General features: G+C 42.0%; 1 protein-coding gene across 1 annotated transcript in view; it reads left to right on the top strand.

The window, feature by feature from the left end:
• Positions 1-23,737, top strand: part of LOC118903071 (dystonin-like) — a 491,338-nt gene that overhangs the window by 197,926 nt on the left and 269,675 nt on the right. The window contains 1 exon segment of the mRNA XM_036867747.1: positions 16,250-16,311. Within this exon segment, the coding sequence (XP_036723642.1) occupies positions 16,250-16,311 (62 nt within the window).

Here is a 23,737-nt window from a genome sequence, read left to right as displayed (position 1 = left end):
AACACTCTCTGCCTCCTTGCCCCCTACATTAAAAACACATACAAATATAAATCAAAGAGATGAACCAAAACAGAAGAAACTCAACCTTAATTGTAGTAGCGCAAGTTGCTACGATACTGTTGGAAAGTGCCCAGCCTCCATCAGCAGGTGAGCGAATAACCAAACTGGCAGGTCCATACGGTGAAATACCTGTCAGCCATCACAGGGAACAAATCACGGATACACGCAGCAACACGGATGAATCTTAAAAAGCTAGAATCAAGGGCTTCCCTGGTGGCACAGTGGTTAAGAATCCACCTGCCAATGCAGGGGACATGGGTTTGAGCCCTGGTCCGGGAAGATCCCACATGTGGAGCAACTAAGCCCGTGCGCCACAACTACTGAGCCTGCGCTCTAGAGCCCGTGAGCCACAACTACTGAGCCCATGAGCCGCAACTACTGAAGCCTGTGTGCCTAGAGCCCATGCTCCACAACAAGACAAGCCACTGCAATGAGGAACCCATGCACCGCAACGAAGAGTAGCCCCCCGCTCGCCGCAACTAGAGAAAGCCTGCACGCAGCAACAAAGACCCAACACAGCCCAAACTAAATAAATAAATAAAATAAATAAATTATATATATATATATATAAAAAAAACTAGAATCAAATAGGTTCTATTTATGTGAAATTTTAGAACATGAGAAACCACGGTGATAAAAATCATGTTGCCTGTGGGAGGGGTGTGGGGATAGACTGCAGAGGGGCACAAGGGGGTGGAAATGTTTTCTGTCTTGTTTTGGGTGCTGGGCATAGGATGCAAACAACTGTCAAAACTCTCTGAACTGAACACTTAGTATTTACCTGTTTTATTTTGTTAGTTAAACCTCGATTTAAAAAATAAAATGAAATCAGGCTAAGGTCCTTTTGCATAATTCTGTCATAGCACTTGTCAGGCAGTTTTGTGAATTCTTGGTTCCGGGTCTCTTTCCCGCTGGACCGTGGTAGGCGTGGGACTCTTCCCATTTTGTAGCACCAGTGCCTAGCACTTGCCTGACACCTCGTGGTATTGGGGAAGAAGAAATATTCCTCTGCTCTTCTATGTTCTGGCTGGTCTAAGAATTAAGTTGATAGGAAACAGATTAACAGGAGAAAATCAAACAAAAGTTTAATAACGTGTACATGGGAGAGACCCAAGAGGAAACTTGCCTGCATGGCTGAAGTCCTCCCCTTAAATACCATCTTCAGCTAAAGACAGAAGAGGATGTTGGGGGTAGTGGTTTGGGGCTTCAAAGGGGAGGAAGGCAATTCCCATGAAGATGGAAAGGCAAAGGTTTGATAAATGTTTGCTGGGCCAGGCAGAGGCAATGGGACACAGAGTGGACTCTGACCTCTAGGCCCCTGTTCCCCTGACCACACGTAACTCATATTCTTTGCAGATAACTCTGGAGATTCCTCTGTTCTGGGAACAGTCTGTCTATCTAAATTCTTCAGACAGTTAGGGGGAAGGTCAAAGTTTCTTCCTGAGTCTTGTTGGGCCTTGATTGTTTTCAGCTGGAAAGAATCCACAGGCCAAAGAGACATGTTGGGTTGGCAAATTGTGTTCCTCTACTCTGGGTTCTCAAGAGATGCTTGTTGAATGCATGGAACGCTACCTTCTGAAGAAGCCTGGCTCATTAAAAGAAAAGAGTAGGTTTGGAGATAGTGGGGGCCCCTGGAAGAGGTTTAATATGATCTTTAGGTGCCTGGAAATCTAAGCTTCATGGGAGATGTAGTTCAAGCCATTATGAATTTAAGTAGTTACAGAGATTTGCATACAAAAACGTGGAGACTGAGTTTGTATATTTTTAGTGGTTTGCTTTAAGTGTTTTAGTGTCTAGATGTCAGGTGATGCCTGAAGTTTAAACTAACATCATTTCTCTAGCCATCTCTCCATTTTTTTAAGGAATAGGTTTGGGCTGGAGCAGATCGCTGAGTCACACCTCTGGCCTTAGGGACCTTGAAAGAACTTCATTATTGAAATAAATTTGAGTTTACAAATTTCATTTCAGCAGCCAGGCAGAGGTACTGAATGCTCAGTTGATTTCTGGCTAATGAGCCACGTGGTGGTTCTCTGCTTTCTGGGGGAACCCAGTAGCTTTAAATGGAAAAATTCCCCAGCACTTTAAATTCTGCCTGAGTCTGACATTTCAGTGTCAGCCACATGTGTTTAAGGTGACACCAGGAGGAGCCAGGAAGGGAAGGTATAAGATATTTCTTAAAAGTATTGTGCAGATTGAGGGGTTCTCAAAGCAACACTCTCACAAGAATGCCTGCTACACAACTCTTCCTTCCAGCTGTAAAAAATAATGTATATTCCTTGAAGAAAAATGGGAAGAAAATACTGATGTTGTAATTGATATATTCCATGTTCTGGAAATGGTGCATTGTTTATTTAATGAAAGCACAATCATTTTGTGGCCATGCCATAACTGAGTTGCTCACTTTTCTGTCCTTGGATGTTGAGATTATTTCACATTTTTCTGTTAATAGGTAATAATTAATAATACCTTTATACATTTTGAGTATTTATCAAGCAAGAATTATATTTAGTGGTTTTTTTGGTCATTAGCAGCTTTTTATTGTTAACCTCAATTTACAAATGAGGCAAAGAATTAGTAATTATCTAAAAATTATATGGCCAGAAATTTGTAGAGCCACACATAATAAACAAGGGAGCATGACATAGAAGAAAGAATGTATTCTTTTTTTTAAATTTATTTTTTATTGAAGTGTAGTTGATTTACAATGTTATGTTAGTTTCAGGTATATTTAGTGTTGAGATGAATATTTCCTTATGTAAAACGTAGTCTGAATTTTGGATTTTCTATAGACTGTATTCTAGAGGCAGGGTGGCATCAGGGATTAAGAGTATTATGGATTGTGGGGTTTGATCCCAGATTCTCTACTAATCCAATTAGTAGGAAATATAAGTATATAAATTTTAGATTAAAAATCTTATATATTAGAAAGAACTATTTCTTCTGTATTGATTTTCTCATATTCTCACTTGAAATATTGAACATATTCAGGGAGAAACAGGAACAGGAGAGAAGCATGTCCCTTACCTTTCTTGCCTTACCGTATTCCTTTTTGACCTTGACCAAATAATGTCCCGTGCCTTAGTTTCCTCCACTGTGAAGGTGGAGGAGTAATAATAGACCTCCACGGTGAAGATATCAAATGCTTGGGGCAGGGCCTGGCACAGGAAGTGCTGTATAAATATCAGTCATTTTCCATCTATGTCAGAATGCAAGAATATTATGAACATTCTAAAGGCTCCTTTATCACTGTTGCCAAATTCCCAAAGATCATACCAGTGGGGTCTCTCATCAGCACCACCTCAGGGTGCCTGTTTTCCCACACAGAATCAGCTCTTAGCAAAACTTCCTCATGAGTATCCATTGCCATTGGCACGTGATCATTCAGTTTCTCCTCTTTTCCCTTGGAGCCCTGACTTTCGTTGTATAATATATCATTAATAAAAGTGTGCACTGACTAGCTTCTTATATTTTCTTCTTCTTTTTAGGGACTAGAATAGACACGTTGCTTTCTCATTAAAGATGGTTGGAGGGGTCATGGAAGTGGAAAGTTTGTGACCACTATTCTAATAGTAGATAATAAAGGTGCGTAGAGTATTTAAAAATGCTGGGAAGGATCTCTGAGGATCCACTTCTTCAAAATTTGCCTTTGGTTTTCAAGGAAAAAAAACCGGTGCACAAAGCAAGAGTTCTGCAGAAAGCGGAGGCATGGAAATGATCAACCCAAGGTGATACTCTAGTGGGTAACTTGGCGAGAAGCTCTTTGCTTCTCTGACTTCAGTCGGAGCTATTTTATGTCCGTCTGTGTCATCTGTGATGTTCTAGGTGAGCTCTGGTTGGGAGAATGCAGCCCTGGCTAACTCAGGTTTGAAGGTCTTCTCTGCGCAAGAGGAAGTAAGGCTGAGGGAGAACTCTCCTGGCACCCCAGACATTTAGTCATCTGCCTGCCTCTCCTTTTGCTCATCAGTGCTCCTGGGAGGGGTGCGGTGGTGGTGATGGGGCTATTGGTGGGGTGGTGGTGATGGGGTGGTGGCAGAGCCTTTCTGGGATGGGTTGGGTCACCTGGTGTGTGGTTCCTAAAGCCTACCAGGGCATGCTTGGTGATCCTGTAACTAAGGCTTGTGTCCCCACAAGCTGTAAACTACATTTAAATAAAGGGAGGGAGGGAGGCACAAGAGGGAGGGGATATGGTGTATATGTATAGCTGATTCACTTTGTTATACAGCAGAAACACACCATTGTAAAGCAATTATACTCCAGTAAAGATGTTAAAAAAAAAAATTAAAAAACAGCCCAAAAAAAAAAATGAGGGTGTAATTGGACTAACATTAATTCTGTTTTAACCAGCAGCTCTGCTCTGTTTTAAGTTGAGTTATTGCCATAACTTATGCAGACAAGAGAATAAGGAAGCTTTTCTTTTTAATTGTATCTTCAAGTGCTTCAGAGGCCTGGAAAAGGTTTGTCCATTTCTACAGACCTTAAAACCCTGACTTTTCTTTCCATTTAGATGAACAAATAAATAAAAAATCAGTATGGAAAGAAAAAAAGAAAAAAAACAAAAAAACCTTGGGCAGGAGGCAATCTCAGTGTGAAACAAGCCTAGGTTGAAGGTTTCCCCAGTGCCTCAGGGTCTTGTCTTTAGTAATCTCCACCTTCTTATCCCCGCTGCTGACTCACTCTGGGTCTGGCCGGGCTGTTACAGGAGGGAAAGTGTTGTACGTGTGAGTCACCCTATATTTTCATGGACTTGGGAAGTTAGTGTAACACAGAGAACTGCAGAGACTTGCTGTTCCGCACAGTGACTCAGAACGGCAGCGGTCAGCTCGAAGACAGCACTTACCTTCTTCCAACAGTGTAGCTGTAACAGGAAGGTTCTTTATGCTCAGGTGGGAGAAAGATAAAAAGCAGATACTAGGAGTTTTATGTTCAATTCTTGGCCAGTCGTGAGAACAGATACCAGTAAATTCTTCTTCAGAGCAGAACCCATTAGCAGCTGGTACTGTTGATCCGATCCTGTTGACCCGATCCTGTTGGTCCGCAGCCGCTGTCCTGACAGCGGAGCATGTGATCTGATCATTGATGGGGATGGGGCGGCAGATACACAAAAGGGTGTTTGTGGGAAGGATTTATGGGGTCTATTGTTCTACATCATCTATGCCTCAGCTTACTTATCACATTCTACCCCTGTGCTATTTCTGGATTCCTGACAACCAGGACAAAACCAGACTGCATTTTGTTCCATGGCAGTTAAACTTCGACCGAGGATGCCCTCCAAGCAGGGTAATTTCTGAGTATTTTCTCAGTTACTGGTTCTTCTTTCAGAGACTCTCTAAAGACTCATCCTTTCGTGTCCCAGCCTGGGCAACCATCCTCTGAAGAGGTGTCACCAGCTGCCCCTCCTGTTCTTCTCCCGGCCTCTGACTCCTCCCCTTTTCCCTCCTCCTCCCCTCCCCGCCCCTCCCCCTTCTCCCTGTCCCTCCCCTCTCTTCTCCCTCCCCCCTCCTCCTCCTCCCTCCCCCCTTCTCCATCCCCCTCCCCCTCTTCTCCCTCCCTTCTGCCCCCAGCAGCCTAAGAACAAGCCTACCCACAGCTGAGGTGTTACTCTCCATCTTCGGATCTGAGTTGGGGGTGCTCCGGCTGTCTGTCTGTTCCCTGTATCTTCTGTAGAGTCTACCGGAGTACTGAATACCTAAATGAATAAAATAACTTGAAACACTTTTTTCCTCACAGTTATTATTATTTTTTTTTTAAAGAATTGTGTTGCATTCTTTTTTTTTTTTAATTAATTAATTAATTTATTTATGGCTGTGTTGGGTCTTCGTTTCTGTGCCAGGGCTTTCTCTAGTTGGGGCAAGCGGGGGCCACTCTTCATCGCGGTGCGTGGGCCTCTCACTATCGCGGCCTCTCTTGTTGTGGAGCACAGGCTCCAGACGCACAGGCTCAGTAGTTGTGGCTCACGGGCCCAGTTGCTCCGCGGCATGTGGGATCTTCCCAGACCAGGGCTCGAACCCGTGTCCCCTGCATTGGCAGGCAGACTCTCAACCACTGCGCCACCAGGGAAGCCCCCCTAGAGTTTTTGATGCTGTCATTTCTTGTAGAAGAGAAAGAATTCTGTTTAAGCTAAGAAGAATTGAGCCTTGAGAATGAAAGAAGAGAACCTCTCTCCATCAAAGTGTTAAAGTGTGTCTTTGCATCACGCAAAAGCCCGAGGTCTGCTGTGGCCAGAAGTAAAGACAGCAGATCTGGAACAGGACTTCTTATTGGGAGAGCAGCTATAGGCTTGAAGTATTGATATATGGGACTTTGGAGTTGTGACTAAGCTAAAGAATTACTGGGAAATAACATTGGTATACTTTCATTCATGATGTTTTGCAACCTTTTATAAAATGATGGATAGATCAATGGCATAATTTTGGTGGAATTGTCCTGAAAAGAATCTTGCTTTTAACAAAATGGGGTAGGGGTGGGCGTGGCTATGCCTCAGAGATGTTCAGTTTCTTCCTCTACGTCCGTGGTCCCACAGAAGCAGGGCACACAGACCAATAGGTGAACCGGAAATGGACATCAGCTCTACCTCTGTGCTCATGGGAACATGATGCTTCTGTGGGAATATTTGGGAAGAGTTTTCAACCAAAACAGGAGCAGGGACTCCCATCTCTTATCCATTGCACCTCCAACCTCCTGTCCCAGTGATGTTGGCCAAGACCACTGTGGGTGAAGGTCCTGTCAAGTGGGCAGGGCTGTTGTTACTGGGATGAGGCCAAGGGGCCCCAGGTGATGAGGGGTGAGGCTCACGGGGGGCCTGAAGGGTGGTGATGGCAGCAGGTCTGACCCCCTCTCACCCAGCTCCCTGGTCACAGCTGGACATTGTCTTTCAGTTTTCAGGAGCTAGTTTTCTCACTGATCCCAACTATTTCTTCCAGCCAGTTTTCCTTCTTCTGTAACGAAAGAAATCTTACAGCTTTTCCCTTGTTGTTTTCACTGTATTGTATTACAGAGCTATTTCCCGGCAATAGCGGGGAAATTGCCTAGATCCCCTTTTTCCTTTTCCTCCCATCTTTTTTTCCCACAAAACTCCACCACTTCATCTTTTCTTTTCCCTCCTTCCTTTCCCTTCCCCCCTTTCTCCTTCCATCCTTCTGTTCCTTCCTTCCTTTCTTCTTTTTCTCTCTCTCCTTTTTTAGATAGAGCCTTTTGCCAAGTGTTTCCCAGTCTTCTTCTAAAATTCACACCTGACCTTTATTAATAAATGCAGAAGTCTCATCCTTATCCTAAATTCTGACCTCCTCGGAAACCATCCTGAGTACCCTTCCTCCACTCTCTAGAATCACTGATGTGCAGAGTGTGAATTACATCTTTTGTGTATCCCACTACTGAAGATTTGGCCAAGCCTCAGGTTTTCCTTTTTGTTAACTTATTTTTTAAAAGTTAGTATTTTGTTTTCCGAGTATGAAATTATAATATTGAACATGCTTTTGCAAACTGCATCTTCTCCCCACCCCTGCACTTAGTAGCTCTGTGATCCCAGGCAAATGTTTAAGCTTCAAGTGCCTTGGGTCCTTCTGTGAGTGGCATGATCCTATTATGGTTGTGTGAGGATGCCATGCCGTCTGTGTTACATGCGTGTAGGTGAAAACAGTACCTGGCGCATAGCAAGTGCTCCGTGAGTGTTTGCTATTATTATTACCCTCTTTCAGGGAGATAGGTAGGCTTAGGCTTTTTGGTAGTGGAGGTCAAGGCTCTGAAACAGACAATTGGAAAGGGAGAGAAAGTGAAGGATACTTTAAACTTTTGCAGAAGTTGATATAATTGTCATTTACAGTCTATTTAGAGTAGAGTTAGAAATCATACTTGAATGTTTGAAAGCACATTCAAAGCCACTGTTAACCTGGCATTGTCTCTTCCCTCGGCATGATCAAATTGGCTGATTCCCTGTTGCCAAAAATAAGTAGTGATCATTTCCTATTTGTTGTTTGTGGAGTTACTGTTTGTACAGTTTCTGTTCGGGCAGGTCTGTTTGTCTAAAGTCTCAGGCAAACAGAGTTGTGGGCTTCCCTGGTGGCGCAGTGGTTGAGAATCTGCCTGCCAATGCAGGGGACACGGGTTCGAGCCCTGGTCTGGGAAGATCCCACATGCCACGGAGCAGCTAGGCCCGTGAGCCACAATTACTGAGCCTGCGCGTCTGGAGCCTGTGCTCCGCAACAAGAGAGGCCGCGATAGTGAGAGGCCCGCGCACCGCGATGAAGAGTGGCCCCCGCTTGCCACAACTAGAGAAAGCCCTGGCACAGAGACAAAGACCCAACACAGCCAAAAATAAATAAATAAATAAAACAAAGTAAACAATGAGTTTTAAAAAAATACATTTAAAAAAAAAAAACAAAAAACAGAGTTGTGCTGGGGACACGTGGTCTGGTGCTTCTTTAGAGCAAGGATTCTCATTTCCTGACATTTTTCTTCGTGCTTGAAAGTGAAGTCCTTATAAGCTGGAGACTCCTTGTTTTTCCTGCATTATTAGATTGGGGGCTCTGTTATTTGATGACATAGAAGAGAAGTGGGTTTTAGAATCAGATTTCATATCCCGCTTAGGCTGTGAAATCTCAGGCTTGTTTCTTAATCTCCCCAAACCTTGTTTGTTACATCTTTAAAATGAAGATGTACCATCCAGCCCAAAGAATCGTTGTGAGATTCATGTGGAAATGTGTGAAGGTGCAGAAAGAAATACCTGATAGTGGTGTTTCCCCTGAAGGAGGTGTGTCTAGCCTATAAAGTTGGGCTTCCTAAACCACCTTCATAGCACACAAATCAGGGATGAGTGGAACTGGTTGAGCTGGTGGTTGTTTTGTTTTTTTATCCCAGGGGAATCCTGCCTGGGGTGTTTAGAGGAGGGAATGTGATGAGCTGGTGCAGCAGTGAAATCTAACATCCGATTGGTTTGCCTCATGGCAAAAAAGTTAGGCAATCAAAACTCTCTTTTTCAGGGACTTCATTCGAACAGCTTTCAGCGTCAAAGGAGAAAGAGATGATTTAGTTTCTTTTTAGTTAAGTGTTGTCTGCGTCCCCTGCAAAACAGTGGCGGAGGCTGGACTTGCTCATGTTTGTTTAAAAGGGGGAGTGGACTGGTTGTCAGCTTGTGAGTGGGAGTGTCTAGTCAGTGTTTTCCTTTCTACCTAGAAACTTACCAGGACTCTGACACATGAGCTCTGATATGGAGAGTTTAGGGAGCTGCTGGACCGATTTCCCGCGGAAGGATGGGGCAGGTCCTGAAAGATGATGGCGACTGGCACGCGAGGCTGGTGGGGCTGATGTGCTGCATGGGTCAGTAGCCTACCCGCCATCTCACTTTCGTGCTGCAGGATTGGAGAGGGAAGTTGCAGGACCTCAGTGGGTTCGCACAGCGGGGCTTTAGCAGACTGTGGGGCACCTTCTGGAAATCTGGACAGGCTCCCGTGACAACTCCTGAGGCTCCCTGGACAGGACTTCCCCCTGTTGTTGGGCATAGGATATGCGTTGAAATAATCTTAATAGTTATTTGGTGTGTGATATGAAGCGGGTTTAGCTTTGATTGGATTTTACTGAAGACCAGTCAGTGTAAGTTGTAATAATTGGTGCTCTTTTTGTACTTTTTTATTTGTTTTTTTTCAAATTCTGTTATTGTTTGCATTCTGTGTCCTTATAGAATGTTCAACCATGTTGTACTTTACGAGTTGATCGTAAATGTATTATTTTCATTTAAAACGTACTCTCTAAATGAAATAATTTTCCAATAGAGGGATGTTATAAAACTTCATTCAGAAAAATAGATGGATAGCCTGTAAAACCAGTAGGATCAGTTAAAAACTCAGGAGTGATTTTTCCTTTTTGTTGTCTTAGCAGCGTTGCCCTAAATATAAATCTCAGTGTTAGACAACCCTCACTGAAGTGAAATAAAGAACCATTACAAGACTTGGAAAATTAGATGGTGTCATCAGGAATACTCCCTTTTGAAATAATGTGTATGGAAAGTGGTAAATCACAGTCTCCCCAGACTTAAAGTATTCCCGGATTGTAAGTTGGTTTCCTGAAGAAAGTTGAGCCCCTAATGTCCACATTAACTTTTTCCTCATTCTTGTAGCATCGTGGGAACCTTCACGTGTTAAAGAACCTCCCTTGGCATACTTGAAGGGGAATCATCTAGGTTTATTCAAGTTTAAAAGAAAAGATTAGGTTGTTACTGTTAGAAAACAGTATCAGAATCTATGAATCACGTGTTATTTAGTTCACTTTAGTCTTTGTACCTTAGCCAGTACTTTAGCTGTGGATCATAATCCCCAGGTATTACCTCAGTATTAACCTGCTAAACGTTTAGCTCCCACCTTACATTTTCAGCAGTGCTTTTGAAAAGCTGCTAGCAACAGCCACAACAAAACCTCGGTGATCAAAAAAGCCATTTTATGGTTGTATAATTTAAGTGAGTTTCTCATTATTTGATCCTTCGATTGAATCAGCTTTCTTGATCTACCACGTGGCTAAAAAATTAACCATTAAGAGATTAGTTTTTAAGAAGGTGTGTTCTATTCTTCATGTTCCTTAAAATATAGGACCGGTTTTTATTAATTTAGAAAGAAGTAAATATATATATATATATTTTTAAAAGGACAAATCAGAATTTAATAATCATCAAATATTAGATAATTAGATTGCTTCTAATTTTTCCATCATAAATTATGCAATTAACATATCAATGCATATGGCTTTTCACAACCCAAAGAGATATATTTTATTTTTTTAAATTTATTTTTTAATTGAAGTATAGTTGATTTACAGTGTGTTAATTTCTGCTGTACAGCAGAGTGATTCAGTTATACATATATATACATTCTTTTTTTAAAATAAATATATTTTATTAACCATTATGTACCAAGAGGAGTTTGTATAATACACATCATATGTTAAATTTAATGGGACAGAGTAAATTTGTTAGAGTTCATATTATTATGCGATGATTCAATAAATTAATAAAATTTTGGTAGATAGTTATAGGAATGCTTTTCATCTCATATTTTGTAACAATATGGAAGCTGTCTATTCTTGAACAAGGATTTTTAATTAATAATACATTTTGTTTTTTACTTGACGATTTAACATTAGGGTCCTAGGTTATTAATTGGATGGTATTAATGTGCATATTGCCTAGGAAGTACTCTTTTTTTTCCCTCACTCTGTTTTCTTTGCTGGAGGTTAGAAAAGCACTGCCGAAATGTGATAGGAGCCCTAGACTTTGTTGAGGAGGTTCCCTTGTTTGCACTCTGTTGTCCAAAGTCCACAGCCGTCAGGAGGGCCTGGCTCCCAAGCACCGTCTGTGATTGGGGTGTGCTCAGTACTTCCTTTTGAAAGGAAAGGTGGCAGGATCTTGGGGTAGTGGAAGCAATTATGGGGGGAATCACGACACTTGAGTTCTAACTAAGCCTCTTTCAATCTGAAATTATGAGATCAGGGTTTCTTTTTTAAAATTAATTTATTTTTATCGAATTATAGTTGATTTACAGTGTTGGGTAATCACAACACAGTTTTTTATATGTAGAGCTGAATCACTGTGCTGCACACCTGAAAGAAACTGAATCACTGTGCTGTACACCTGAAACTAACACAACATTGTAAATGTATTGGGTTGGCCAAAAGTTCGTTCGGGTTTTTCCATAACATCCTATGGAAAACCTGAACGAACTTTTTGGCCAACCCAATATTATATCTATTCTTTTTCAGATCCTGTCCCACATAGGTTATTACAGAATATTGAGTAGAGATACAGTAGGTTCTTGTTGTTTATCTATTTTATATATAGTAGTGTGTATATGTTACTCCCAAATTCCTAATTTATCTCGACCCCCCAACCTTTCCCCTTTGGTAACCATAAGTTTGTTTTCTGTGTCTGTGAGTTTATGTCTGTTTTGTAGATAAGTTCATTTGTATCATTCTTTTATATTCCACATATAAGCTATATATGATATTTGTCCTTCTCTGTCTGACTTACTGTACTTAGTATGATAATCTCTAGGTCCATCCGTGTGGCTGCAAATGGCATTATTTCATTCTTTTTTATGGCTGAGTAGTAGTCATTGTATATGTGTATCACATCTTCTTTATCCATTCATCTGTCAATAGACGTTTAGGTTGCTTCCATGTTGGCTACTGTAAACAGTGGTGCTATGAACATAGGGGTGCATGTATCTTTTTCAGTTATAGTGTTCTCTGGATATATGTCCGGGAGTGGGATTGCTGGATCATATGGTAGCTCTATTTTTAGTTTTTTAAGGAACCTCCATACTGTTCTGCATAGTGGCTGCACCAGTTTAAATTCCCTAATTATTAGGGAAATGCAAATCAAAACTACAGTGAGGTATCATCTCACACCAGTCAGAACGGCCATCATCAAAAAGTCTACAAATCATAAATGCTGGAGAGGGTGTGGAGGGTTTCTTTTTGATGGAGAAGTCTGCACCAGGGCTGGCTTCTGTCTTGCTAATTAATCTCCTTGCCCTCCTTCCAGCCCCAGTTGCCTTCCCGGGACAGGGGTGGCCTTTCTCTCCTTTGTACTCCTTGTGTGGTGAGTGCCACATCCTTTGCTCAGCTGGCGTGCTTGTCATGCTGCCTTCCTGTCAGGTGCCCTCTCTAGGTGACAGCTCCAGAGAACAAGGGCCAGTGCTCTATCTGTCCAGTCTGGGGGGCCCAGCACTACATAGCACTGGGCTCATCCAAGGATCTGATGGATGCTGGGATGAGTGAGGGAGGGAAGCTGGGACTAGTAGATTGCTTCTCTTTCTTTGTTCTTACCTTATGTACTAATTATTTAGGTTCATTCTGACCTCTTTAGGAATAGCAAGGCTGAAAGACATTTATGACATCATTATTACTTTAAGAGATACAGTAATATATACACTGTGTCTAAGTATATAAGGAATTATACCTTGTTTTCCTGAGTAGGATTGTCCTTTGGGAAACATAATTAATTCACATCATGGGCATTTGTTTGTTGAGTGCATAGAAGCATCATGGCATCTACTGTGGGTAGACAAAGATGAGGTCGAGATCATGCCCCAGAGGGGCCAACCGGGGAATTCATAAATATTTTGTGGATGATAATGTTGGTTAAAAATTATTGATAAAATTGGTCTTGGCGGAGTAGTTATATGCAAAGTGCCTGGGGATTTTATGTTGGGGATCAGGCAAGTTTAATAATTTCAGCATAAATTCTGAGCATTTATATTCAGATTTAGCAAACTTCTGTCTTCTTGGTCAGCTTCTCCAATTTTTGATACCCAAAGTGAGGTCAAGAATGAGACTAGAGGTTTGGGCGTTGAAAAGGAATGTGTTATTGGCGGTACCAAATGCAAGGCCCAGTTTAGGTGCCTTTTGGGTTCTCCCTGATGGTGATGGGAAGTGGGAAGGGTTTCAAGGGGATACTTTGGAGAAGAAATGCTTGTGAAATACAAGGGAAATTACAGGGTCCCTCCCCTGCCCTTTCATGTTGGCATTAAAGGGTAGGAGAGCTCTAAGTAATATGCCATCACTGGGTAGCTTTGCAAAGAATCGAATCTGAACAAACCTTTGGATTGCTTTACTAAAATTTATTTATCCATTTTTTAAAATCATTGAACATTTATGTTTTTTCCTAAACTTTTATTTTGAAATAATAACACTGATTTATATTCTCATAGATACATTTTGTGCACAACCATGATGATAGTTTTAAGATAAATTTTAGAAGTGGAGTTACTGGGAAAGGGTATTAAATATAATAATACCCTTTATTATTATAAAGGGTATAAAATATAATTAAATATATTTTTAAGGCTTTTGATACTTATTGGCAAATTGTCGTAGAGCAGCACTGTCCAGTAGAAATTTTTGTGACAGTGGGAATGTTCTGTATCCGTACCCTGTCCAGCGTTAGTCAGTGCACACTTGAATTGTGACTGGTGTTACCAAGGAACTGAATTGTTAATTTTATTTTATTTTGATTAATTTTGGTTTGAAGTTAAATAGCCACATCTGTGACTAAGGGCTGCAGTATTGACAGTGCAGGTCTAGGAGATTTCAAACAAATTACATTTCCACTAGCCATATATATATATATATATATATATGCATATGCATATCCACAGATATATATAAATGTATCTGTTCCCTGTGCCCTCGTCAACATGAGTTTTTTTTTCATAAAATCTTGAAAACTTGATAGGTGAAAAAGCTTATTTTTATTCTATATTATTATTTGTTAGTGAGGTTGAGTACCTGTGGGCATTTACTTTTTTTCATTTTTAAAATTAATTTCATTTCATAAATTTTTAATCATTTTCATTGTCTGCTTTTGCCCAGTTATACATGGATGTTCATCTTATTCTTCTTTATTTTTTTTGTATTAATGTTAGTAATCTGTGTCTCATTTTACAGATATTTTTCCCAGTTGACATATTTAAGTATTTTTGTTTATGTTTAAATTAGTGTAAAGCACGTAAATACTTTTCATGAATAGGACAAGCATTTTCTTTTTTTCTTCTTTTTTAAAAATTTTATTGGAGCATAGTTGATTTACAATATTGTGTTAGTTTCAGGTGTACAGCAAAGTGATTCAGTTATACATATACATATATTCATTTTTTCTCACATTCTTTTCCCACATAGGTTATTACAGAATATTGAGTAGAGTTGCCTTTGCTATACAGTAGGTCCTTGCTGGTTATCTGTCTTATATATAGTAGTGTGTGTGTATTAATCCCAAGCTCCTGATTTATCACCCCCCCACCCATGTTTCCCCTTTGGTAACCATAAGTTTGTTTTCAAGATCTGTAAGTCTGTTTCTATTTTGTAAATAAGTTCATTTGTATATTTAAAAAAAATTAGATTCCACATAAGAGTGATATCATATGATATTTGTCTTTCTCTGTCTGACTTACTTCACTTAGTATGGTAATCTCTAGGTCCATCCATGTTGCTGCAAGTGGCATTATTTCATTCTTTTTTATGGCCGAGTAGTACTGCATTGTATATATGTACCATGTTTTCTTTATGCATTCTTCTGTTGATGGACATTTAGGTTGTTTCCATGTCTTGGCTATTGTAAATAGTGCTGCAATGAACATTGGGGTGCATGTGTCTTTTCGAATTATGCTTTTCTTCGGACATATGCCCAGGAGTGGGATTGCTGGATCATAGCATTTTCAAAGAAACTTTCGTTCCATTTAAAGTAGTTTATGGGGCTCAGGGATGAAGAATGAGAAGAGAAAGAGATGAAGAGAGCGAGGCCTGTTTGCCCCCAGGGAAAGGATGGAGATGTTGGCCAGGGGTGGGAAAAGAAAGAGGACCACCGGGAGAAAGAAGAGCCAGCCCCAGATGTAGAGAAGACGGAGGAGGACACAGGAGAGTGGGGTTTGCTGCCTGGGAGCAGGACGGGGAGGAGGTGTGGCTTCCAGCATCCTCTCTAGATGTTGGAGATTAGGATTGTCTTTGAAATAATAACTTGATGAACCGGAACGTTCCAGTGCTCTTCCTCCTACATCATAAGACCTCCGCTCACCCTTCTCTGCACCGTGTCTAACCAGGACAGTATCACTCTCTATGGCAAGGATCTAGTGGGGCGTTTTGTTGTTACCAGATCGTTCAACACGGGGAATCTAGGAGAGAAGCAGCATGGTTCGTGATTAAACCAGTGTCCGCTTCCAGCCAGAGGATCTGAATTCAGTCCTGCCTTTTATCACAGCTTTAAGCCTTTTTCTGAATAATCGTCGACAAGTCCTTTGACCTCTCGACATCCTGGTTTCCTCTTATGTGAGATGGGAGTGACATTGCCTCCTTTCCCTCTTGTGGCCGTGAAGACCAGCTGGGCTGTAGTCTGTGGTCAGGTGCTTTGGGAAGTTCATGCAGGGGCTCAGTGGAGGCTGGTGCTGGCGGTGGAGGTGAGAGGACTTCCTGGTGGTGGCGGCAGTGGGGATGATGCAGCAGAGCGTGTGGAGGGCAGTGCTGGCAAACGCCACACTGGGAAGAGGCCAATCTTTCTCACAGGTAGTCTCAAGGTGCCAAAACTTACCAAGAAAATTCAAGTGCACCAAACAGTACTTTTTGAACACCTTACTCTTCTTTATTTGCATAGTGATAATGAAAGTGTCCTATTCATAGATTTTTATCAACCTTTTATATCTTTTTTTCCACCTTCCAGATGAACGGGACAAAGTTCAGAAGAAAACATTCACAAAATGGATAAATCAGCATCTCATGAAGGTCAGTGTCTATTTCTTTTGCATCTTGGAATTGTTTTGCAGGTTTTAATTTATTGTGCAGTACTTGATTGTATGGCTGTGAAGCACAGCTTTTCAGTATCAAGTGGGAAGTTTCAGTTCTAGAGCATTTCACATGCATTTCAGGCATCTGTTATTATTTGGTATATGGCCTGTGGGTCATGATGGGGGTGGTAGATGAGTGCCCAGTGATTGCAGTGTCTTCTGTGACATGAGTAAAACCTCTTATTATTGGACTCTAAAAAATCTCAGCAGGTTAAGAAATATGTAAATATTTACATGTTAGGGCATCGAAAAACTGCAATTCTCAGAAATGTTTTTTCCTCTCAAGATTCCAAGCAATTTCTGGCATCAGATTTATGCAGATGGCAGAGAGTTAGGTGGGACTAAGGATGGTTTATTTAAAAAAAAAAAAAAAGGAACTACCCTGGTGATCCAGTGGTTGAGACTTCGCCTTCTATTGCAGTGGGCGGTGGGTTCAATTCTTGGTCAGGGAGCTAAGATCCCACATGCCTTGCGGCCAAAAAACCAAAACATAAAACAGAAGCAATATTGTAACAAATTCAATAAAAGACTTTAAAAATGGTCCACATCAAAAAAAAAATCTTTAAAAAAAAAGATAAAAAGGACGGATTATAGACAGAAGTCTAGACAAATCAGTTTCTCTCTTGTATTTAGTATGACCAGAGATTGGTGCTTATGTGTATGTTTCTCTGTGAAGCAGTTAATAGTCGTGGTTCTTAAATTAATATTTATTTGTGTACCGTGGGTCACTTTGAGAATCTGATGTGAGCTCTTCCAAAAAATACACATGTGCACAACATTTGCATACAATTTCATGGAGTTATTGGGTCCCAATTCCAGTAGAATTATTGGATCGGTGGGACCCAATAACTCCATAAATCTCAGCTAAAGAGCCCATGGAATTTCACAATTAACTCTTAGTCACTTTTTTCCCCTTTTATGGACAATCCTGAAGTCAGAGAGAAGGTAATATTTTAAATCTGTTTTTTGGGACTTGGAAAGTTTTCTCACATAGAAACATTATGTTAATGTGGTTATATTCCTAAGCTATCCTACCGATCCTATTCAAACCATCATGTAGCCTAGGGGGATGGTGCCAGTACTGTAATAGCATTTAATAACCTTCTCTAAAAGCGATTCTTATTTCAGGGAGCATGTCAGATTACCTAAGAGAAGGTTTAGTCCCCTCTCTCTCATCACCCATGGACAGAATCCTTTTCCCAAATCTGTTACGTCCTTCTGGGGGGCCATGTCATTCACCCCCCAACTGAGACTCACTTCTGTAAGGATTTCCGTTACTACTGGGATTTCTGTTACTAATCCTCTGATGTGTCGGCTGGAGATAAAAGGTGGAGACCCTCTGCTTTATGATGCTCTCGTGAGGCAGTGTCTTGTGAATTCTGAGGAAGGTATCACACCAGCAGTTTACCTGCCCTCCCCCAGTCTTCTGTGTCATCCTTTGTGTCCCGTGCACACCGTGTGAGCAGGACTCTGCTACAGACTAGGGCAGAGGTGGGCTGATGTGAGGGTTGCATTGCGGAACGTTGGAGGTGAAGGCTCTGACACAGGCTAGGGTAGAGGTGGGCTGATGTGAGGGTTGCATTGCGGAACGTTGGAGGTGAAGGCTCTGACACAGGCTAGGGCAGAGGTGGGCTGATGTGAGGGTTGCACTGTGGAACGTTGGAGCTGAAGTCTCTGACACAGGCTAGGGCAGAGGTGGGCTGATGTGAGGGTTGCATTGTGGAACGTTGGAGCTGAAGTCTCTGACACAGGATAGGGCAGAGGTGGGCTGATGTGAGCGTTGCATTGGGGAACGTTGGAGCTGAAGGCTGTGACACAGGCTAGGGCAGAGGTGGGCTGATGTGAGGGTTGCATTGGGGAACGTTGGAGCTGAAGTCTCTGACACAGGCTAGGGCAGAGGTGGGCTGATGTGAGGGTTGCACTGTGGAACGTTGGAGCTGAAGTCTCTGACACAGGCTAGGGCAGAGGTGGGCTGATGTGAGGGTTGCACTGTGGAACGTTGGAGCTGAAGTCTCTGACACAGGCTAGGGCAGAGGTGGGCTGATGTGAGGGTTGCATTGCGGAACGTTGGAGCTGAAGGCTCTGACACAGGCTGGGGCAGAGGTGGGCTGATGTGAGGGTTGCATTGCGGAACGTTGGAGCTGAAGTCTCTGACACAGGCTAGGGCAGAGGTGGGCTGATGTGAGGGTTGCACTGTGGAACGTTGGAGCTGAAGTCTCTGACACAGGCTGGGGCAGAGGTGGGCTGATGTGAGGGTTGCACTGTGGAACGTTGGAGCTGAAGTCTCTGACACAGGCTAGGGCAGAGGTGGGCTGATGTGAGGGTTGCATTGCAGAACGTTGGAGCTGAAGGCTCTGACACAGGCTAGGGCAGAGGTGGGCTGATGTGAGGGTTGCATTGGGGAACGTTGGAGCTGAAGTCTCTGACACAGGCTAGGGCAGAGGTGGGCTGATGTGAGGGTTGCATTGGGGAACGTTGGAGCTGAAGTCTCTGACACAGGCTGGGGTAGAGGTGGGCTGATGTGAGGGTTGCATTGGGGAACGTTGGAGCTGAAGGCTCTGACACAGGCTAGGGTAGAGGTGGGCTGATGTGAGGGTTGCATTGGGGAACGTTGGAGCTGAAGGCTCTGACACAGGCTAGGGCAGAGGTGGGCTGATGTGAGGGTTGCATTGCGGAACGTTGGAGCTGAAGGCTCTGACAGGACTTCCCCATCTCTGAGGTGAGTCCAGGGGGAGCGAGGTTTTGGATGAAGAGATGCCCCTTTGGTGGCTCCTGGCCTGGCAGTCTTTGTGGCTGTGGCCATCTGGATGTGGCACGTCGGGGACACAGAGGGCTTCCCCGTGTCTTCGGGAGTGTAAGTCACAGTGTTGGCAGTGGAGGGTAGAAACCCATGAGGATGACTCCTGTGGGAACGCAGCACTGGCACGAGACGGGTGTTCCTTGGGGACCTACTGGGTACTGGGCGTGTTGGGCCGGGCCACTCACCTTACGAGCAGCTTGTAAATTGGATGAATGCGTGTAAGGAAACTGCCTTTGCTCAAAATTCAAAACACTAGTTGAGCTTTTTGAGGACAAGTCTGCATTATCCACTCCTAGGGCGCATCATGGGGCCTGGCAAGAGTGTTCTCACCATGTGTAAGGCCCATGGCAAGTTTTAAATCACTTAATCCTCCAACAACCCTCCAAGGTGGTTTAATTTAGTGGTTAGGCCCACAAAGCCGGCACAGTCAGACAGCAAGGGTTCAAATCCTGATTTACTTGGAGTATGTGACCTCTTTTTTTGATAAAATGACACATCTAGAAGATTTAAGGCTTACTTCTGCTGCAACCCAGTAAGAGTTAGGAAAATAAGTATTTTATGCACAACAGCCATTAGATAGATGCCAGTCTAGCTAATTAGGCTTATAATCAAATTAGCTTATTTGTTTCTTGAAGTAGGGCAGAATTTAAAATTCACTCTTATTGAAAAATTGTGCACTGAAATTTCTGACCCAAAACTCACATATGTGAGAACATAGGTTTTTGGTTTTTTTTTTTTAACATTTATTCTTTTATGTCTGGAAACTAGAGCATTACCCTCAAGTGAAGAAAAATCATCAGATATCCCTAAACGTTTTGGGGCACCAGGCTGTTCAGGTTTGTGTTGTGAGATGACCAGAGAAAGGCCACATTTCGTGTCATCTTTTCCATGTTTCACCCACGTGATGATGAGAGGAATGTTGGATACTCTTGCTGTTGGGGGCCATTTGGTTGTAACCCAATTAGTAGGAAATATAAAGTAAGTAAATGGATTTTAGATTAAAAATCTCTATATTAGAGAGAAATATTTCTTCTGTATTGATCTTCTTATATTCTTCCCTTGAAATATTGAACATATTCAGGGAGAAACAGGGACAGGAGAGAAGCAGATCTCTTACCTTTCTTGACTTACCTTATTCCCTTGCAACGAATGAAAGTATGTTATTTGAAGAGTTTTTCATAAAATTAGATTATGTTATATAAATGTTAAGGGAAAGGGTGACCATGAGGAACGAGTCAGCAAAATGAAGGAATAATTGATGGGGAAAGAGAGAAAAAAAGTGGGAATAAAATCATTGAGATAATATTCGAGTAATTTTATGTGTGTACTCACTCTGTTTTGTCATTTTAACTGTAGACCTTCCCCTTAAACAATGGGGAGGGGAGGGGGAAAGGGGGTTAGAAGAGAAAAGAGAGAAGAAGGGGTGGAGGAGGAGGTTAAAGGGGGAAAAGAGGGGAAGGATGCCTACCTTGTGCCCTGGGCTGCCCCCAATAACCCGGGAGTTGTATGTGGGGACCAAGTCCTGGAGACTCTGCCCTGGGCTTATTAGCTGCCTGGGCTGCTGACGCAGGCCAGAGTGTGGTCCCCATCTTTTGAAATAATTCTTAAAAATTTTGCCCTTTGTAAGTGATTATTTTATGTGTTTATTGTGGTTTAATATTCTGTAATTATTTTACCCAAGTTGTGGCTCCAGGGAGATCTGTTGTTAGTAGGTCTGCTCCTTTGGGCAGTGAGGTAATTGAGAGCTTAGTTCCAGAACAGACCTTCTTCACTGGATTTTCCTTTTCATTTGATAAATAGTATATTTTGTCTTTGAAAGGAGACTCCTCCTACAAGGTTGTCAGTCTGTGACATGTAAGGCAAAGATGGAAGGTAGACAGCTCTGCACTTTATTATTGGTGTGACCGTAACCTTCTTCGCCCTCATCTGTAAATAGTGGATTAGTGTGAGGATTTGATGAGATCGTCCATCTAAGCATAAAGTATGGTGCTTGGCAGACTGTCAGCACTCAGTCAGTGAGAGCTGGTGGAAGAGTGGGCTGATATGGATGGCTGCAAACCAAATAGTAAAGCAGGGGTGGGGTGCCTCTCGTGCCCTGCTACCTGCCTTATCCAAATCTCTTCTTTACCTCAAGTACTTTCCCTCTTAGTACACCTGTTTTAGAAAAAGCTAGGGTTTGGGGGTCAGAATCTATGGGGGAGATAGATTGGCCGTCTTGCCTTGGAGTCCTGCTGGGTCACTTGAGCCACACCCTCTCTACACACCCCTCCCTTGTGGTCTGTGGGTTGATCCTGGGGGCCCAAAGGCCTGTTTTCCTCTTCTCCCATACACTGCCCTCGCAGAAAGGGTGTCTGTGAAGACTCAGCACACTCCTGGTCCTTGGTTGTACATTCACTTGGATTCGTGCTTGGAGGATAGCTTTCGAATTGTCCAGTTTGCTTCCCTGATTTAAGAGACGGGGCACCCGCCACAGCCCCTCCTGGTCTAGCTGCATCAGAAGCCACATAGCGAGAGCAGGACTTGGCTGGGGACCCAGGTCAGCCTTGGACTCCTTGGTGCACTGGGATGTTTTGCAGATGCCAGCGGGTTCCCCTTGGCTGTTAGACTGTTTACTTTTCTCCACCTTATACTTTCAGATATTTGCTAGTTAATCCCCATGAGTTAGGAAGTTAGGATTTATGCATCAGTAAACTAGCGTATACCCAGTGCCCAGGGGATACTTCTAGCAAGGTCAATTTTTAAAAGTTTATGTGACTGAGAAAAGTAAACATCGTGGAGCTTTTAGATGATTGCTTAAGTTACTATTATATCCATATGTGTAAACACTGTTTCCTTAAAATACTTGGTTAGGAGTTTTTAATATAGCTTTTTCTCCAGAAAAAAATTAATATAGACTTATATTTATCAGAGCTAAAATTACATTTGTTTAAACAGTTTGCTTAATTAAAACTCATGTTTGTTGGTGAGCAGACGTCTTTGGCTTTTTTCCAGATGTATCTAAATTTTAGTGCTCTGGTATTTCAGTTGTATGACTAAGCCTGTCCTTATTTAAACTGATTGTTCGGGCAAGAATGTTTTCCTTTTGATTCATCATTCTGCAAAATATATTTAAGGATGAAGCCCAGTTAACACATTCACATCTGCTGCCTCTACAAGATTCTTCACATGCTGAATATATTGGATTGTTTACCTTGCAAATTATGATCTCTAGGTAAATTATGGTTGTCAGAAACGATTATGTATTATTCTTTAGCATAATTTAAATTATAGTACTAAAACATGAGCTGGTTGTTATTGAAAATACCTGTGACTTCAGTTAGCTGAATTTTACCCAGAGAGTTGTTCTAAAATATAAAATTGTTGGCCTTCTTCTATTATTTACAGTATTTATTTATGCCCATTCTACCCATGGCACTTTATAAACTAGAGGGTCTTAGGTCACTATTTAATTTTTGTTATTCCTGATCACATGCAGTTCTGTCTTGCTGTCTAGAAATTTATGAGTATATATAAGAGATGGCACCCAGATCTAAGTACCAATGATGTAGCTTTTGCCTTGCTCTGAGGAAACAAGAAGAAAGGAAACCCTTTATTTTCTGAAGCACTTTAAAGATCAGAAGATTCCTTTTTAACTCATTGTTTGCCTGGGCCCAGAATTAGAACTTGAGCCGTGAATGAGAGGCTGCACTGAAGAGGAATAATTTAAGGGGATGAAAAATTTTTGCAAGATTGCAGTCTGGAGAATTCATATAATGTGCTTTACTTGTGTTGGATCCATCTAACTCACCGTTTATGGTGGAAATATATTCTTCAGCACTGGTTAGCTGTACTGTAAATGTATTAATTAACATTGTGTAATTGGATGTTTGGTCTGAGTTTTACTTTATTGATACATAAATGCATTTGGAGAGGAAGAGGCCCTGGATTCCATACTGAACCACACCCTCTTAGTAACCTGCTTGGTTACCACCTGGGAGATACCCAACTGATGATTACACTTTTACCTCTGTTCCATCTTGTCTTTGGAAAGCTTGATTTACTTACAGCATAGACATCCTTTGCACACATTGTCAAGGCGATGACTTCATGGCCCTGCTGAATCAATCACACTATTCTTTGTTTTGTGATTTGGTGGCTGGGAGGAAATGTAAATCCCCAAGCTGAGAACACAGTGATAACTTTTAGGGAATAGGAAGAAATCTCTATTTGCTCTGTGTTCTCGACCATTGCATACTTCTTCAGTAATTTTACCATCTGTGAGCACAGATGAGAGAGGAAAATTTTTGAAGCATCGGCTTTATAAAGGGCTAATGAAAAATACCTTTTCTGAAAGTATAATGCAGGTTGTGGTTCTTAAAATTGGCAAATAAGGTATTTTTTCAAGACCTTAGACCTATACACGTGATTCTTAAACTTTAGCTGCATCAGAGCCACTTGGAGGGCTTGTTAAAATAGATGGTTGGGCCCCAGCCCAAGGCTTCATATTCACTGGATCTGGGGTGGGGCCTGAAAATTTCCCATTCTAATAAGTTCCAAGAAGTTGGGTTTCTAACAAAAAGCTGAT

Source organism: Balaenoptera musculus, chromosome 11, assembly GCF_009873245.2.
Source record: "Balaenoptera musculus isolate JJ_BM4_2016_0621 chromosome 11, mBalMus1.pri.v3, whole genome shotgun sequence".
Taxonomy (NCBI): Eukaryota; Metazoa; Chordata; class Mammalia; order Artiodactyla; family Balaenopteridae; genus Balaenoptera; species Balaenoptera musculus.
Note: the sequence above shows the minus strand (reverse complement) of the source record. Positions and strands in the feature narration are given on the sequence as shown.